Source organism: Lygodium microphyllum, chromosome 16 (assembly GCF_053477565.2).
Source record: "Lygodium microphyllum isolate KBCC chromosome 16, Lygodium_microphyllum_v1.1.10, whole genome shotgun sequence".
Lineage (NCBI taxonomy): Eukaryota > Viridiplantae > Streptophyta > Polypodiopsida > Schizaeales > Lygodiaceae > Lygodium > Lygodium microphyllum.
The window spans coordinates 84,496,862-84,516,284 of record NC_141150.1 but is presented as its reverse complement, the minus strand read 5'-3'; the positions used below and the strand labels follow the sequence as shown (position 1 = coordinate 84,516,284).

Sequence of the window (19,423 nt, the reverse complement as noted above, 5' to 3'; positions counted from 1 at the left end):
TAGTTTGAGAGGCTGATCAGACTATTCTCTCAAGCTATAAAAGGAAGATCCTTCCAAAGCTATCATCGGTCTATCTTTCAACTAGTTTGAGTTCTTCCAGCTATCCTTAAACTCTTCGCCTATTGTCTATATAGATCACCATCTATGCTTCAAAGTAGAAGCACATGGGTGGACAGAACCATCTCCTTATAGTTGTTTTGTGTTCTCTACTCATTGCTCAAATTCTACCCGTTGTGCCATGTAATTCCTACATATGTTTCACCCCTTGCTGTAGAAATAAAATTGAAGTATGAAATCAAAGGACGAGGAGGTGGGTAAAGTCGAGGTCTCTCTAATGATATAGAGAAGAGGGATAAATGTAATTGAGAAATAGAAGATGATAATAAAACTATGGAAGGTGATTAGCTTGGCAAAGTTGAGCTCTCTCTAATGATAGAGAGAAGAGGGATAAGCGTAATTAAGAAATCAATGAAAATGTATGTTGAAAGAGATAGGAAATTAGATTCCAATAGAAGATAAAGGTGGTCTTCTGCTTTTATTTAAGAGATGAGAAAGAAATCTCGAAACTTTTAAGGTAAGAGATAAGAAAGAAAAGCAAGAGATTAAATTATATGGAAATCTGAGAAGAAGAGAGTCAATTGGAAGAGAATATAAATCCTTTTATCATAGTGGCCTCACTATAAAGTTGGAAAAAGAAAGCTTAGAATGTAAGCAAGAGAGAATCGTTTAAAAAAAACTCTTTCGTCAATAGTTCTTAGTACATGTATAAAGTTAATGTTAGTGCTACTCAGGTAAGTTTCATATCTTTCTTTTTGGGATTTGGACTTAAGGAACATCAAGGTCTCTTGGTAAGAAAACATTATGAATGTTTATAGTTTACTTAGTTATTTAAAAATACCTTTGATGTTCTTAAATATTTACATAATTATTGAATTTAATAATTAAACCTTGGGTGAGCATGTGGAAAGTGGCAAGCCCAATCTTAATTACTAACTCTTATGGATGGGTGGACACACTCAATTGAGTAACTTCTCAATCAAAGAAAATTTAGGAAGAATCATAGGAGCATAATCACCTTTAGTAGGATAGAACCCATGCTAATACTATCTTAGTGGAGTGAGTTGAAATAATGCTAGTTTAATGGAAGCAACTACCCCTCTCTAGAATTAAGTAATTTTTGGCTACTTGCATATTTCATTGGTTGCAAAGTGACAAATCTCAGATGGGTATTAGAATACTATGAGGATGACCCTCTAGGCTTTCTTTATAGACCATGTTTTCGCTAAGTTTGTTCTTCAACATAGTTGCAAACCTTTCAAGTAAGTTGCATGTTTCTCCTAAGGAGATTCCCTTGGATTCTCTAAAAAAACTTAAGAGAATGACTCATTTTTAAAAATTGGGTAAAAAATAACATATAAGTTTCAAATTATTTTAATTTTGTGCATTTCAAAATAAAAACTACAATGACACAAGGATGTTGATTTATAAACTAGATCATTTTAAAGGATTTTTTTTCTAGGCAAGCTAGTATCTTAATATCATAAAGTTTATATAGCATAAATTTGTATTTTTTCTAGAAATTAATAATAAATTAGGCATGATACATTATAATTATCTCAAAACCTAAAAAATTAATTAGCAAAATTTTGATACTTAATTGACAAGAAATTTATTCATATATATCAATCTTGTATGAAAAAATGTGAAAATAACAATTTTCAAATGCTAATATGGGTTAATATCATCATATGCAAGAAGAGGTGTCCAACTTCTCATGGCTTCTCAATAAATCTAACAATTTGTGTTGTCCAAGAATGCATAATTTGATGTGAAAGAGTTAGATGGAGACTCTTGAGTTTTACATGTCTGTGGATGCTCTTTAGGTTTTCATTTTATACATGAGGACTTTGATGGAGACTCTTGAGTTTTACATGTCTGTGGATCCTCTTTAGGTTTTCACTTTATACATGAGGACTTTGATGGTAGAGCACCTAAGGGTCGCTAGGTCCTTCATTATTATTTTGCCTCAATGCTTGTGCGATCTTACTTTGTTCAGTAGAAGCATCACATGGGAAAAATGCTCTCTTGCTTGGGGTTTGATACGTTAATGTGTTACCCAATTTGCTACCACTATCTCTCTTGCCACCAATTTCAATTTTGCTACTCTTCTTTGTCATGGTAGAGAGGGGAGGAGAATCAAATGGACCGGAGATATCCTATTTAAGAGTATACTCCCATGTTCTCTTCGACTTCTTGCTACTTTCTTCTTGACTCCTCTCTGTTACAAAAATGATTTAAAATTAGTGCAAGAATTGCTAAATGTCTCTATTGTCCTTTGTCCATGGATGTGTTAGATGGGTACCTCACCTCTTTTGCAAGAAATTTTTTTAGAGATAGAGTTCTTGTGGTGCTCCTCTTTTCTAAGGCTTTTTAAAATGATCGTATTTTTTTCAATGTCAAGTAAGCTTCAACATGTGCTTAAAATATTCCATCTTACAAAAGGTCTCAACCTTTATTTTCTAAGGAGGCATCTTTCTTTCCCTCTTGAATGATGCACATATAAGTTCCCTACCATGTAATCAATTCAAATGTCTTCAAATGAGGTAAAATTTAGAGGCTGTGTGCCAGATTCATCTTAACACCCAACACTGAAGGTTTCGCAGTAAAAATCTATATATGCTCTCTATCCATAGTGACAAGGCCCTTTGCAACCATAAGATGATTGTCTTTTTTAGAGCAAAAATTTTTGAAACCACTGGATGCTTTTCATGTAAGTGATACCAAGGGCAATGGAATGTCATTCAGGCCCACATTTTCTTAAAAATGCCTCCCCGTCCAAAAATAGATTACCCATATACATATTGTCATCGTAGTTGCCCATGTTACTCTCAACATGCAGCTCGATCAGGGTTCCTAGTGTTAGAGGTGAGAGTGCATGACCCCTGAGTTTTAGAATTATAGACGGGGTGAGACTCAAACTTAACTCCTCTACATAGCTTGTTCAAATCAACTAAAAGTTGCATCCATTGAGATTAAATTGTGCTATCAGCTTTGCAACTAATTGGTTACAATAAAAAAGGCAATCATCCCATGGCAGGCCCCTCCATGTTTTGTCACCTGTGGTGCTTCTAGGAGGGACATGTCAAGGGGAGAGGCTTTTGCACATTCTCCCTTAGGTGAATATTTATGATTTTTCTACATGAAATCTCACTTGCAACTCTTTTTTTTCTCATCGTACCAATAATAGAAGAGAATAGTTAGCCATTGAGTTATAGATGGAGTATTTTACACATTGGAGATTGTGATCATCTCTTGTCATCTTTTGGTACCCCCATAGAGGATCCAACGAAGTGGCTTGCACATTGTGAATGGTTTATGTTTATGAGTCACATGGTAACTCACGAAGAGAAGCTTTATGATTTTCGTCTAGTTATGCAGGGAGAAGTAAAGATTTGGTATGAAGCTTTGGATGATGCTGTGAAGCAAGATTGGGATAAATTAACAAGTTCTCTTATATCACACTTTGCTCATCATGAACAGCAATACAAGTTGATGAGAAGCTTCAATGTCTTCATCAAAATCCAAGAGAGGATTTCCAAAGTTTTCTACATCGATTTGAAGCTCTATGGTTGAAGACAGGGAAGAATACTCATATTTAACATGAAAAAAACCTCAAGCTTGACAAGTTTAAGGCTTGTCTTCACCCAAAAGTTTGTGAAAAGGTGGAATTGGAAAAACCACATGTGCACGCCCAGAGCTTAGACATGAGGTCTACATTGTTGGAAACTTTATTTGCAACTCTCCTATGTCTGTTTGTGTCTTTGTACCAAGCCTAAGTAAAGAAAGTGGTTCTATGTTGCCTAGTAAAACATGGGATCTATATTCTTGTGCACCTTCTCTCTGGCTCTCTTGTGTCTGCCTATGCCTTTGTGTCCACCCTATACTACGGGTCTCTATATAAAAGGGCCACCCTTTTTAGCGGGTCAGCCCCTACCCCATTATATGGGCGTCCTCTCCATTAAATGGGTCTATAGATTTGTACATAAGACTCCACTTCAACGCAAAAGATCTCATCACTCTTCTCCTCGGACTTGTCTAGCCACTCCTTGATTTTTGAATCGATGGCCATGGCATGAGACAAGGAACCTATGCATCATGGTCATGCATCCTCTTGCATCCTTGCATTGTTGCCTCCTAGCTATTCCTACAAGTGGCATCCATGGCTATGGTACTGGACAAGCATCTTTGAGGAGATCTATAGGATGAGAAGCTTTCTATCCACACTTGAGTTTTTTGGGTTGATTCGGAGTTATGAATATATCTACCCATCTAGGTCACTTTTCAAGTGCTCACCCATGGATTCCTCTTCTGTGAGTGTTCACCCACTTAATAGATAGTTGTAGGTGACAATGTAAGGATGAAAGAGGATGCACACTAGGACAGATTGGTACCTCATCCAGTACCATAGCCATCGATCCCAAAGTCAATGAGTGGCTAAACAAGTCACACTTTTAAGCCTTAGAATGCATAAAATGATGTGCCCTAGTAGACATATACAATGTAAGGATGAAAGAGGATGCACCACTAGGACACATTAGCTTCTCATCTAGTACTAGAGCCATCGATCCAAAAGTCAATGAGTAGCTAGAAAAGTTCAAGAAGATGACTAATTAGAACCTTCTAGAAGCCATAATAAAGGCCTTGTAAAATGTCACACTTTTAAGCTTTATGCATAAAATGATGTGCCCTAGACACATACATAAGGGTTTGGGAAGCACACATCACAATAGGATCATCCTAGCATCAATAAACATCACCTTTGACTAAACTCCTCGAAGGAAAAACATATTGTATCCAAACTCCAACTACGTAGTGTCTTATGCTTTGAAAAATTGAACTTGTATATCTAGGCCAAAGAAAATGCATTGTACCTTCAAAGGGATTAAACCATAGAATTATCCATTTATGAACCCATAGCACCATTGAGATCTTGTTTTCCTTAATTCACATATTCAAACTATTAGTTGCAAGAAGCTTCAAATCTCACAACTATGGTGAATATCACTATCTTCAATTCTCAATAGCGCCTTCATAAAAATATAGCATAAGAAGTGATGGAAGATCCCAAAGAGCTCACTCGTGACTATCATTTCCTTGCAAACTTGCCACCCTTTCTTTTAGAAACAATCATGGACTCCTCAACATGCTACTCTTCAACATTGAACAAGGCATCGTGTTGCATTTGCTAGGGCCCTCAAGATAATTACAACCACAGCTCCTCATAGGTTTATTGTGGCTAAAACTTTCCAAAACAGTAGCTAGCATGTCTCTTTCACACATCCATAATTTTCAAGCTTGGCATTATTGTAATGAGCATTTCAAGCTCCCCCCTAATGAACCCTCAATCTCAAGGCTGATAACCTATGTCTTCTAGCAATAAGGCCCCCTAGGGATATCCTCCTACTCACATGACTATGCTACCAAAGACTGTAGAACCCTCAGCTTCAATTTGTGTAGTAGGCTAGTCTCTTACTCTAGTAGTGTATCCCCCCAAGATAACCATAGCCCCAGCTACTTGTGGAATTATTCCAATCACACCTTATTGATCTAAGATGTATCTTTCTTTAAAACTATAGCAACATGGCTACTAAACTACCTCTTGTTTTCTCTTGTGCTGCAGGTAGTTCTACTTTCCCAAGTGGCTCAGTCATAACAGCAGCCCCTTCATATTGCAACTCCATCTCAATCCATGTATTTGGCCACTCTCTCATAAAGCCTCGTGATCTAAAGATATGGCCTCCTCAAGTCCCTAGTGGTTGCACCATACTCAAGACACAAAGTTGCAATACAAGTTGGCAATTCCAACATCAAATATATATTTATTTGCTATTTTGAAAGAAAATAACCCTTTTTTTGTACAAAATTTGTTACTGGAAATGTAAAAGCATGAAATGGTTTGATTTAGGAAAAACAAATAAACACTACAATTTGTATATAAGCTAGGGTGACGGTTATAAAGAAAAACACCTACCTACCAACCTCTTAAGGGTAGGATGCCTAGATAAAACAAGGTAGAAGAGGGAGCACACCTCATCACATAGCCATGCATAGTGGGCTATGACTTTATTAGGCACTTTAACAAAAATTATTTTATCATTGTAGCCTCCCTGTAAAGTTGTAGAAAGAAATCTTATGATGTAAGTAAGAGAAAAGCCTTGTGAGAAGACTCTTCCAAAGTGTATTCCCTTTGTTTTTTTTTTTGGGGTGGGGCAGGGGGATTGAAAGGAACATCGATATCGTTGGGTAGGAAAAGATTTAACATGTTTTTGTCATGTAACGATAATTTATGATGTGTTGATATTCTTGCTAAAAGGAAGAGGTTGTGATTAACTTTGTTTGAAAAAGAAGAATTGAAAAGAGTTGCTTCTTGATCCTAAGCTTTGAATAGTTTTATATTTTAAAAAAAAATTGGATCCAAAAAATCAAGAGGTCTTTTAGCAGTTACAAATCCATAAAAACCTATTGAGAAAAAAGGAGCATGATTTCCATGTGTGTCTCATGCCCCAAGCTAAATATTCTTGGTAATAAAAGCTACAACCAAACAAACAAACAAACAACAATTTAAAATAAAAATACAACAAAAGACCTTAGATCCTTACTTTGATCACTAGGAAGAAAACCTATGAAACAAAATAAAATAAAGTCCAACCTAGAGACCATAAAGAGAATAGGAAAATATCTTCCAAGAATAGAGAGTGAGACCCTACACTCAGAATATTATGAAGGATAGTTTATGGGTTGTGATCATAGATTACACTTCATCCTTAGAAACAATGAATGGTGGCAGATAAAAGAGTATTTTTTGTTGGCATTCAAGATTAGGGCCTTCCTAGAAATGATTGCTTCTAGATTTTGTATCATCTCAAAGATAAGATAAATCATTAGAGTGAACCAGATAGTTTGAATATACGGATGAACCCCACTGTCTCTAAAAGAATGAGAGTATGAGAAATACCCTTTTACAAGGAAAAGAGCACTCTAAGGTCTTAGGAAAGTGGATCAACATGGAAAACCTCAACTTCTCTTTTTCTATGAAAATGTACATGTTATATATGTGTTTGTTTCAAGTCTTTGAGTTTTTTTTAAACCTACTACTTGGGTTTAAAGAGCTAGTTGTCAAGGGCAAAAGTTTAGTTGTAGTTTTCTTTTGTGGTGTAATTGTAATTTGAATGTATAAAGTGCATTTACGAGGAATATGAAAGGAGGAAACACACTTTGAAATCCAACTCAGATTAAAAGGAAAGTGTGAAGCATGGTTCAAGATCTTTGCCAAATAAGTTCCAAACGGAAGATTGTGAAGCAAGAAACCATGGAAGTGCACCTAACTAAGGGAAGCCATGATCTTTTGAAAGAGATCGAGGAAGAAACTATCTAAGGTTTTAATCAAAGAAGCTTTTTGCCAAGGAAAGAGCCACAATTGTTCCCTACAATCCTAATGATTGAAATGTGAAAAGAAAAAGATTGAAATGTGAAAAGAAAAAGTTTAATAGAACCCTCAAAAGATTCTTATTGGAGCATCTTTGCAATAATTTGATTTAGGAATGACCCTAATAATTCTTCTACATGAAAATCCTTGGCTTGTTTGAGGAAACATTGCAAGGAGCAAGTTGGAATTGTGAGTGGAAAGTTTCAAGACAACTCGACAATAACAGGAGTCCTTTCATGAGCTTCAAGGCATGAAAATTATTAAAGAGTATAAAAATATCTTTTTTCAATACTAAAAGATTGAGATTTCCTTAAATTGGGGAGGGAGTTCCTACTACATTTAAGATCAAACATTTTATCGATAAACCCCATGGAGACATCAAGATGAAACTTGAGGTTAAGAACATTGGCACAATTAAAGAAGTTCTAGCTATATCCATTGAAAAGGAAATAAACATGGAAAAGATGAGAAAGAGGGATTATAGCAAAAGCTCCAAAGAAAAAAGACCCATGCTAAGGGTTAGAGAGGAAACCATAGAGGTAGATTGTAGCAATTTCTCATTGCTAGCTAGATAGGAAATGACTGTCACAAAAAATGGAGAGTTTGCTAGAAGCTGAAAGAATATATAATATGAGTCTTGAAGCTATAAAAGGTAGATCTTCGAGAAGAGGGTTTGATGATACTACAAATTTGATTGGTTAAGAAGGAGTGAATAGAGTTGGAAGATAAGATGAAGGAGGCTATTATAGATATGTATCCTCTTCTGATAAAATTTCCAACAAAAAAATTGATTACAGAGTTGAATCTATGAGCCTATGACCTCTCAAGGTCCATCAAATAAAGAAAAGTGTAAATGCGAGCTCATGCTCAACCACCAAGATGCATAGACCACTTATTGTTTCAAGTGTTTCAAGTGAACACCTATGGCTATCTCTCACCTAGCCGATCTACCTTTGGTCCTACTAGGGTATAGTGAGCTTACCTCAATGACCGAATGAGTTTCCCCCTCCCTCAAGCACACAGGTAGCTTCATGATTTGATATGTGATCTAAAACATCCTCAAGCCTCCACCTCCAAGCTCCATCCTCCATAGCCGCGTGCGAGACAAGAGAAGAGAAGAAGAGAGGAGATGATGGAAAGCTTCACCTCCAATATCCGTGACCCTCACACACTCACTCTCTCACACTCCCTCTATCAAGCACACACAAGCAAGCAAGAAGGAGATGAGAAGAAGAGAAGAAGATGAGTCCACTTTGCCACACACCAAAGAATGATCTTCTCTATTCACTTTTTGGCTTTTATACATGCCCTAAATCCCTTGGGCACCGATCCCCTTTTTTACATGACCAGCCATTGTGGCAAGGTTCTATTTTCTCATTCCCTCCTATTTGCCCTATCTCTTTACCTATGCCCATTTACCTTTCATGCAATCTGCACAGGAGGGATCCTGGCGCTCTTTCACAAAATTTTAAGGGACGCCTTACATTTAAAAATTCACCTTTGTCTTTGACTTGATTTTTGAGGCCGCCCTTGTGCTTTTGGTTGTTCTTCATCCTGCTTCTTCCTTTGCATCTACATTCTTGACTCATTTTTTCTCCATCTCGAATTGGGGTTAACATTACCCGGTTCCTAGAGGAGTGCTAGTCCCATGGCACTTGTGGGTGTTTATTGATGAGGGCTTGATTCTTTGAAGGGTGGTTCCCAAGTTGACGGTGGGACCTTGTGTGGATTAGCACTGGGTGAGAAGCTTTGGCAAATAGTTGCACTGTTGGAGGCCAAGGGTATGTAGAGTGGATGGCAGGGCTTCTAATATTAGTGGTCTACAATATTCATCTTTACCTAAAAAGAGAAGAAGTGCGCCACCTATGGGGAGGTTCTACCTTACCATGTGGTGAATTTTCTTGTGCTAGTGGAATTGGGAGTTGGGTTGAGCCTAGGTGTTGGCCCACACTTGAGGACCTAGTTTGTGTATAAGGGAGGTGCGGTGGGTGTAGCTTAGGGTGACAGGTCTAACCATAGGCAAGTGTGACCTCCCTAGGTATGTATTTCCCTTGATGTGCCCTAAGTGTGATGTGTGGGGAATCAAAATAGGGGCTAGGGGGTTAGACATGGAGCTAGCCGACCGAGGCCAACAAACATGCATAACTTGAGAACCCCTTGATGCAGTGACTGTAGTCAATGTGGAGTTAATTGCTTTTCTTGTGATTTCATTCTCTTTTCATTTTGATTCTCTTCTTTCTTTTCTTTTTGTTTTTCTTTTTGTTTTTTAAAATTTTATTGGGAGAGGGTGGAGTTGGGGGCTTACGAGATTTAATAAGGAATTTCGAGCTCTACATGTACCCTCTGAGGTTCACATGCATGCTTGGAGAGTGGTAGTGGAAAGAAATGGATTATTGCAATGGGTGAAGCGGCTATCATTCATGTCTTCCAGGAGGGCTAAGAAAAATGAAGGAAGTAGAGCAGCTCCCATCATCAATCTAGCCATGGCACAGCTATTTATTCCATTGGGATCAAAAAAGAGGGGTGGAAGGCAATGCTCTTGTGGTCCAGGATCCTGTCTAAGTAGTATCCTAAGAAATCTTAGATAATTACCGGTTCTGATGAAGGCGAGAATCAGGACAGGAAGAGAATTCGTCGATGAAGTGGACTATTGAATCACATAGGTCCTCTAACATGAAAACGAGGGCCTCTTTGGGTTTAGTAGCATTGGCATTGTAGATCCCATTAGGAGAAATATGGACTCTCTTTTTTGCCCCTTAAGGAGTGAATAAACAAATATAGGCCTAACCAATGAGAGAGCTGGGATTCCAGATTCATGTAACATGAATCTTCTAGCCATATCTTGGACCAAATCTTCCCTCAACAATAAAATAAGGGAAAAGGGGAGTACAAAGCTGTCACTTCTTGGAAGTTTGTGCCTCGAATTTTCATTTTCTTATTTTTTATGTTTGACTTTTCTTTTCTCCCCTTTTCGGTTTCCCCCTCTTTTTTAGGCGGAACTCAAATTTGTCATATCTCTTTCCCCGCTTCTTCTTTCCTGACGAAATTTTACACCCTCACTGTTTCTTGCCATGTCTGTAACCCTGTAAAATTTCATTTGTTTTGCACAAGCACAGAGAGAGATTCATGTGTTTCATGAGAGCAGAGCTTGTTTTACCAAAGCCCTAAGATTCTCTTCACAAAACTCTACAGGTATATTTTTCTCTTCCATAGATGTTCTATGGTAAAGTTTTATCTCGTTTGGAGAAAACCTGTGCAAGTTATGTGCATTCTCTGACATGTAATTTCTTTTGTTTTGATGCTCTAGGAGTCTCTTACAGTCAATAATAGTGACATTTTGAATACTCAACTTCTTCTTCAACATCTTAGGGTTTCTCTGTAAACAAAGTTACAGGTATATTGTCTTGTTTTTTTGTTGCTCCACTGTTAAATTTTATCTCGTTTAGACAAAATGTATACAAGTTACATGCATACTGAGATTTCCTTTGTTTTTTTACTCCAAGAATCTCCGAGGGTGAAGAACAATGATTTATTAAGAACTCAACTTCTACAACATCTTTGGGATTTTGAACACTCAACTTCTTCTTCAACATCTTAGGGTTTCTCTGTAAACAAAGTTACAGGTATATTGTCTTGTTTTTTTGTTGCTCCACTGTTAAATTTTATCTCGTTTAGACAAAATGTATACAAGTTACATGCATACTGAGCTTTCCTTTGTTTTTTTACTCCAAGAATCTCCGAGGGTGAAGAACAATGATTTATTAAGAACTCAACTTCTACAACATCTTTGGGATTTTGAACACTCAACTTCTTCTTCAACATCTTAGGGTTTCTCTGTAAACAAAGTTACAGGTATATTGTCTTGTTTTTTTGTTGCTCCACTGTTAAATTTTATCTCGTTTAGACAAAATGTATACAAGTTACATGCATACTGAGCTTTCCTTTGTTTTTTTACTCCAAGAATCTCCGAGGGTGAAGAACAATGATTTATTAAGAACTCAACTTCTACAATATCTTTGGGATTTTTTGCAGAGAAAGCCACAGGTATATTGCCATTTTTTACTACTGTTCCATGGTTAAATTTCAACGCATTTGGACAAAGCCTATATAAGTTATATGTATGTGTTGACCCAATATTTCTTTTGTTTTTGTACTACAGGAATCTGTCAGTGAAGGAACAATGGTCTTGCTATAAGTCAACTTCTTGTTCAACATATCTAGGGATCTTTGTGAAAGAAATTACAGGTACAATGTTTCTTTTTTAAATTGATCCATTTAAATTTAATTTCATTTGGAGATAACATTTGCAAATTATACACATGTTAATAGGTAACTTTTGTATTTGGTTGTTACAGATGTCTTCACGGAGGAAAAATATCAGTAGCATACTTGCAGTGGAGGTCTTCAATAGGAAAGATAATGGCGGTAATTGGATTTGTGATAAGTATTATAAGTTGGATTGGATTTTGATGCACCCAAGTACTCGAGGGATTTCAAGGTCAAGCGCAAGGATGTTGCAAACCCTAGCAAACATTGGAAAGGTAGAATTCTAGAGTTCAGAAAAGTGTTTAATGGCACAGGTGCAGTAACAGAAGTGTTGATTCAACATGTTTATACGCATAAACAAATCTCTGTACACGACGAGAACAACATTGCAAATTATAAACAAAACAGTAAGTTGTTAAATTTTATCATTGATTATTCTTTTGTATCAGAGTTGTTTTTAAAAGTCTTTGCAGTATTCTAATTCAGTCTTGTTTGATTGACAGCTCTATATCCATCGACTTTGCATGAATGGCAGAATGTGGAATGTTTAAGCGGCAAGATACATGTTTGGCATGAAGAGATAGGTTCTTTGATCTATGATAATACCTCTACAAGTCAACTTGCCACTCAAAATATCTTTTTTTATAATTCATTGTATGTGGTAGAAAGCCAGAGATTGCAGCATGTCCCATTGCCGCCATTGTCTAGTGGTGAATGGTTCATTGGTAGCTTGGAGTTGTCAGGAGCTTGCAAGTCGAAGATAAAATCTGACATCAATAGTGCTATGAAACCCACCACAGGCTCCAAAGATGTGCATCTTAATTGGTTTATTCCATTCTCATTGTTTGCACATTTGTTTGGTTCATGTGATGTTTTGAAGAAAACAAAGATTACTTATCAATGCAAGTGTCCATCCGAGGAATGGATGAGTCAGCTATTGGGTGAGTCTTGGGAAGTCAAAAGAACACATTTTGATGAGACGATTGAGTGCAGGGTCAACCAATCTGATATTACATTCAGGTAAAACTTTTTTACTACTTTGCATACCTTGATTTAATTGACATAGGTCTCGCTTAGATGAATTGTTATGTTAGTCGCATTGATCACTTACCATTATTTTTGTTTTTATTACAGGTATTTCATTGCTAGACAAACTCTGTGCGTTCGCTTTCGATATAGAAGATGGCGACTTTTGCGAGGGGAGTGGATCAGCTTGGATCAAGATATCCGAGATGACACACATACAGCGCTCGTAGATGTGGTAATCTTGTGGAGTGGTCATAATCCTTTCGTAGTCAGTGCAGAGAGTCATTGGCCCATTTATTTTCTGAGACAAGAAATCCAATTAATGTCTAGTGAGCCCCTCTACAACTTCTATTTCAAGTTAGATAATAGAAAAGTCAGGACTCGTAGTGAGCAATCCATGACATGTAAACAATGTGCTTCTCCACATATCCTTGAGATAGTGGAATCCTTGTAAAAAAACTTTATAAAGAGTGAATACATACCTTTTTTGAACTTCTGAGTACTTTAAATTTTAGTTTACTGTGATCCAAGCGTGCGATAATACATACTGTAATTACTCAATCGTGCAGTTAAAAATCATAATTAAATTGCAGGTTAGAGGTCTATAATCTAGAGAATATTGTCTTTGCACAATGATATATTGTAGCGCATCTCTGCTGCTCGTTTATTACATTTTAATATTAAATTGGATCCAAAGGGAATTTCAAGGCCTTTTAGATTTATTTTCTTTAAAAAATTATATATTTTCTCTCATTAGACTTGAATATACTCAGCGACCCAAACATATTCGAGGATATAATAATGTAGAACGAAGCGTTTGTCTGTATGAGTAATTTTAACAGTGACTTTAAAGTACTGAAATAAAGAAACTAAGGTAAGAGTTTTAATTTGAAACTTTAGAATTAATAACTTTATAAAGAACCTTTATTTAAAACCCTAGACACATAAAAGCTATAACTCCAAACTCATTTTCGCTTTCATTCTCCACTTCCCTACACTTGTGCTCTCATTCCTTCTCTCTTTGTGTGCCATGGCTACCACTCCCGCCTTCGCCGCATGGATCAGTTCCACATGCTACGCGCACATAGGGGACCAGATATACCCTAGGTTTTGCGTGACCTTGAGTCTAGAGAGCTCGCTTTCCGCTGTAGACCCTGACTCTAGTATACTAGCATCGTTTTGTGATGCAGTGAACCCTCTCACTTGCTCTATTCCCGACTCCACTCTCAGGTGGGTTCCCATGGATTTTTTGTATAGTTTGTGTGCCGGATCCAGCCATGCAAAGGTGATAAGTCGAGCCCTGGTGCATGTGGGGCAACATCTCCGCGCTAGAGCAGTGCCCACCTCGTCACAGGACCACGTCACGATGGATCTCATTGAGAGGGATGCCGCCTTTGCCATATATGTTATGTGCACTGAGGTGCAAGAGGACAGTGACGAGGACATCGACGCACCCTCTCGGCCACTATTAGAGTACTTTGAGAGGGAGCCTGAGGAGATCACTCTCGATCTGAGTGTTGAGGCAGCACAGAGCTTGGCCATTGTGCACCCACCTCCCTGCCCTGATGAGATGCCCACGAGCGAAGAGCCACCCCTCTCTTCTCTCCATGCTATCACCATCGAGGGGGTGGAATATCTACTCATGCAGGATGTGCTAGAGTTGTTGGAGCTTAGGGAAGAAGAACTATACTGTATCATGGTGCGTGATGCACCTAGTGATTTCATAGATTTTGATTTACAGGATGCCCCACCACATGTTGATGAGGTGGCTCGTTATGATGGCACGAGCATCGATGACATCTTTGCCATTGTGAGCATCCAGGAGCAGATTGAGGATGCGGCGCCACAGTATCAGATCTCTGATGAGGAGTTCGAGCGGTTGCAAGAAAGCCTTTTTGGTCCTCGACCCGACTATGCAGTGCCTACCCAGGAGAGAGACAAGGGCAGCCCAGTGGCAGGAGCAGACCTGGATGCTCCATTACAGCGGCAGATAGATGATGCAGAGAAGGTAATGTTCTCGGTTTCATATGAAACTTAACCAGTAGGGCCTCTAGGGCATCGGGAGCACACACATGTGTTTTTGTCGGGATCGGGCCCCCAGAAGTGCCCTGGCCGGAGGCTCGCGTCTGGGGGCCTGAATCTGCAGATTCAGGCCCCCAGACGCGAGCCTCCGGCCAGGGCACTTCTGGGGGCCCGATCCCGACAAAAACACATGTGTGTGCTCCCGATGCCCTAGAGGCCCTACTGGTTAAGTTTCATATGAATATGATTTATAAATCTTCAGCACACTCCATGCATAGTGAGTCTGATACTGAACTTGTGTGTTGCAGGAGATTGTCTATATAGATGAGTTTTCATCTAGGCAGGGTGGCCGATCTGGTAGCCAAGGAAGGGTGCAAGACTCGGCATTGAAGGAGTATGTTGGGCAGCTTGTCAACGACATTATTGTATTTCATAAGACATGCTCCCCTGCTTTTGCAGAGAACTTCTTGAAGTTGAGGGCACTAACAAAGGCTGGGCCCTTCAAGACCATCCCGACCAACTCCAGCCTGGAGAAAGTAGTGTTGCTTCAACGTTCGAAGCTTCTCTACTTATTCACGAGTACTAGGTCTGGCCCACTTTTCTCCATGGTGGCCCGTGGCATGGTTGCCGGTGTTGAAGACCCCACTGTCATTAGACAGGAACTATTGGGGCAAAATGTATTGTTGCCTATGATCAAGAATAGCTCTGACCATGGGGAGCCTAGCTCCAAGAAGCCTAGGAGAGAATAGATGTACTTATTGCCTACTGATATCGCATCACTGATGTACTGCACTTTGTAATCTTCTCTTCAAGTAATGAAAACTGATGTTTGTTGGATTCGCGTGCAATGTAGTTTGTGATACGTGTCATTTACTGTTTTTTTTTACTTGAATGTTACATTTATTTATCGAATTTATACGTAACACGATTCGTACCCTAAATTTAATACACAGTGCTTTATCGAATTCGTGCGCAACATGTATTTGTTCGAACGCATGTAACGATAACTCAACGACGTAAATAAAATAAATATCAAGTGACTAAACAAAAATAAGACGCGCCAAAAACTTTGTATTTGTATTAATAATAATTTTACATGGGGTCCATTAGGACCAAGGCTTTACAAAATGTCTTCAGAAGCTACATTCCATGTGCTTTTGAGTTTGTACACCTCTATCCTTGCTGACCTCCGCGAGGACTATCTTTCCATCACCGAAAGAACCTGACTATCCGCAGATCCCTCTCGGTGACAGTGACCCTCCTTGCATGCACCGCTGCATAGACTGAGTCTCCAAATAAGTCGACGAGGTAGGCTTCAGCAGCTTCTTGTAGTGTGAGGAGGGCCTGGGCAGTCCAGCGATCCGGTTGTTTCGCGCGTGATGTGTTTGGAAACTGGTTCATGTTGTTCATGATCAATATGCCCTCCATGATCTCCCGCACCAACTTTTGGAATGGAGCCTTCGGTATCAGGAGGTGAGTGGTCTTCTGGTAGTGGCGGATCTCGCGAAGAGCCACTGTGCCTGGCTTCCATCGACGCTTGCGATGCTGGCGTGGTGGTGGTGGTGGTGGAGCTGGAGGACGTGGCTGCCGTATGGAATTTCCAGGGGGGTATCTCCGGGCCGCTTGCTTGGTGCGTACCATGTCTTCTAGGAGAGAGAACTCAGAACTCAAAAGTGAAATGTGTAAAATGAGGTGAAACTTTAAACTTATAGCCAAACTTTTCAAAAACCCTAAAATTTCAATTAATGAATCCACGCTTAGGAAAATATCACCAGTGCTCCGATTCACATGAAATTTTACCTGTAGGCTCCTCAAGGACACATCAACCATCCAAAAATTTTTTGGCCCCAACAGAAGCCTCTGGATCACCTGTCCGGAGGCTCGCGTCTGGGGCCCTGAATCCCCAGATTCAGGGCCCCAAACGCGAGCCTCCGGACAGGTGACCCAGAGGCTTCTGATGGGGCCAAATTTTTAATATAAATGAGTTTTTCTAATGCCCAGCATGAGGGTGAAGTTTCACCAGATTCCGATTTATAAATTTGACGGTTCAATCTTTTTTTTAAAATGCATTAACTGCATTATACTGCACTGATAATGTATTGTCAACCTCGCAACTGTAGATTAAATGTATTGATAATGAGTGTGTGCAACTGCAGATTAAATGTATTGTCAACCTCGCAATGCGAAACATTGGAAACTTAAAAATTGACAAAAAATAAATCATGGGTAAAATGGAATATCGCATCAGATATACTGTTGCCAAACCACTAAATATAGTAAGGATATAGTGCATCGGCCCATGTACAACTGATCACCGACGTGTACGTGGTTGCACATTGAATTTATCCTCAACAAAACTACTTACAAAATTGGAAACTTGAAAATTCACACAATGCGAAACATGGTCAAAATAGAATATCACATATTGGATTTAGCATTGCGAAACTATGAAATACACGGTAGATAGTGCATCGCACCAAGTACGACTAGAGCTAGGGAAAATTTAGCTCCATTTTGCAGGCCACTACTATCAAATACTTGAAGGTCTATTGGAAAGATAACCCAAAACTAAGATCCTTACAATCTACAACCAAACCTGAGCTAAAAACATAGATCCAATTACAAGGTAGCTTCTCAAAGCATATTGTTGACATTAAGATTAAATGCATCCTTGTTATTGCGGATCCTGCGAACAAGAACCAGATCTATGGGCTTAATAGTGATACGTCGGGCATGAATGGCTAAAATTTGACCATCACTCATTAGATCAATCAAGTAGCTTTCAACTGCTTCTTGGAGAGCAAGCAAGGCTTGGCTTGACCATCGCCCCACATTCCTTGCCTGGTTCCTCGAAAAGAACTTGTGATGATGCCCTGACTGTAGATCTTGCAGTATTTCTCGCACCAACCTGGAGAATGGTGCCTTAGGAATAATCAAGTCAGCACTCTTCTGGAATTTCCTTATCTCGCGTAGCGCAGCTGTGCCTGGTCTCCATCTTCGCTTTTTATGTGTTGGAGGGCGTGTATTACAAGTTGGAGCAGTAGTGGGAGGTGGAGCAGCTGGAGCATGTGGACCACCATTTCTGGACAATGGCGAACCATCATTATCGACCATACTAGGGCCACCATTGTTGGCCACAGTAGCGCCACCATTATTGGCTGCAGTAGGGCCACCGTTATCGGTCACCAGGGGATCTTTGTCACTCACAGTACGCTCACTAGATTCGGAAGAGTGTTGAGCTCTTGCTCTCGCAGGCGCCTTTTTGATAGGAAGCTTGGAACGTGCCATGGCTGTGATAATGAAGGATAGAAAGGTGGAGGGTAGAGTGGAGAGCAATGGGAAAAAATGAAAGGAGAGACGACTTAAATACGAAACTTTCAAACTTACTGTGGTGTAAATGAATTTTAAATTTATCATTTCATTTCATTTCTCCACCCCATCCCTACCTCTCTCTATCTCCTGACACCCCCCTCATGCCCCCCCTCTCTCTCTAGGCCAATGAATGTTCCAATGTTTAGAATTTTCATATCTTTGTCTTAGGATTTCAAAATGGACTTTTCATAATTAAAAAACAAAGTTCGAAATCGACTTTGAAAAATATAGTGACAAACCTTTGAAATTTTAAAGAAAATTTATAAGACATCTCATGTTAGAGATATGAGTATTGATGTGTCATATCCTTGGGACTTGTGCTCTCTTGTGGACTCTAAATGCATCAAAATTATTATCTTTATCTAGGTCTCCATTTTTTGCCATCTCTCTCTTGGGTTGCCAACCATTCTGCGTGCCATTGTCTAGCTGTGCTGTTTTCATATCTTGCTTTTCTCACTTCATATATTGCCCTACTTATAGATTCTGCTTGAGATGTTTTGGACTTCTTTTCTTTTTCCTCGTATCGTATCTCTAGTCTCCTATACCACCATTGGAATAATTGCCTCATAGAATTGGAATCATTGATGCCACCTCCATGATCAGTTGCCTTTTGAAAAGCACAGCGAGCTTGCCAGTGAGATCTTTCCATGCCTTGAGTTGACCATATTGCCAAACTTCCTTGATCTGCAAAGTATGGACCATGTGCTTCAAGTATATGCTGCACAAGAAAAGAGATTAGAAACACAAAGTAATTCGAAATGATGATTTTTTTTTGCAATGGTGATAATACTGACCATGTAGTGTGTTATGCTATTTGTAGTCCATGCCTCCACCATGGACTTATGAAATTTAGCAGCTGTCTCTTTAAATGCATTGGCATCACCATCCATAAACCCCAACTTCTGTAAGAGAGCTGTTAATCTATCTAGGTGTATCCACACTTCTGCCTTCGCAATCCTCGTAGTCCCCCATTGCTCCAATCTGAAACAGCAAGGTGCAACTTTTTCCATGCTTCGTACTTCTCTGGTTGTTTTACTAGTATATTGCCTTCCTCATCTCGAGGTGGAGATAAAAACTTCCTAGCCTTGGGTCTGCCAAAGCATGGTTTACAAGGAACATTTCCACTCTTCCCCGATTTTTTCTCGTCCTTTTTTATTTCTACTTGGCCTCCGTGCAATCCAACTTCAGAGAGGACTTGTTCTACCTTCTTGCATGTAGCATCAGATTCTGACACGGGCTGCATCTTGTATG

General features: G+C 39.1%; 1 protein-coding gene across 1 annotated transcript; it reads left to right on the top strand.

Annotated features, from left to right (window-relative positions):
* Nucleotides 1-3,671: 3,671 nt before the first annotated feature.
* LOC148023058 (uncharacterized) lies at nucleotides 3,672-8,188 on the top strand (the record flags this gene model as incomplete). Its single annotated transcript, XM_087695300.1, has 2 exons — nucleotides 3,672-3,769; nucleotides 8,107-8,188. Coding segments are annotated over 2 exons (180 nt in total), but the record flags the coding sequence as incomplete, so codon positions are not given.
* Nucleotides 8,189-19,423: the final 11,235 nt, after the last annotated feature.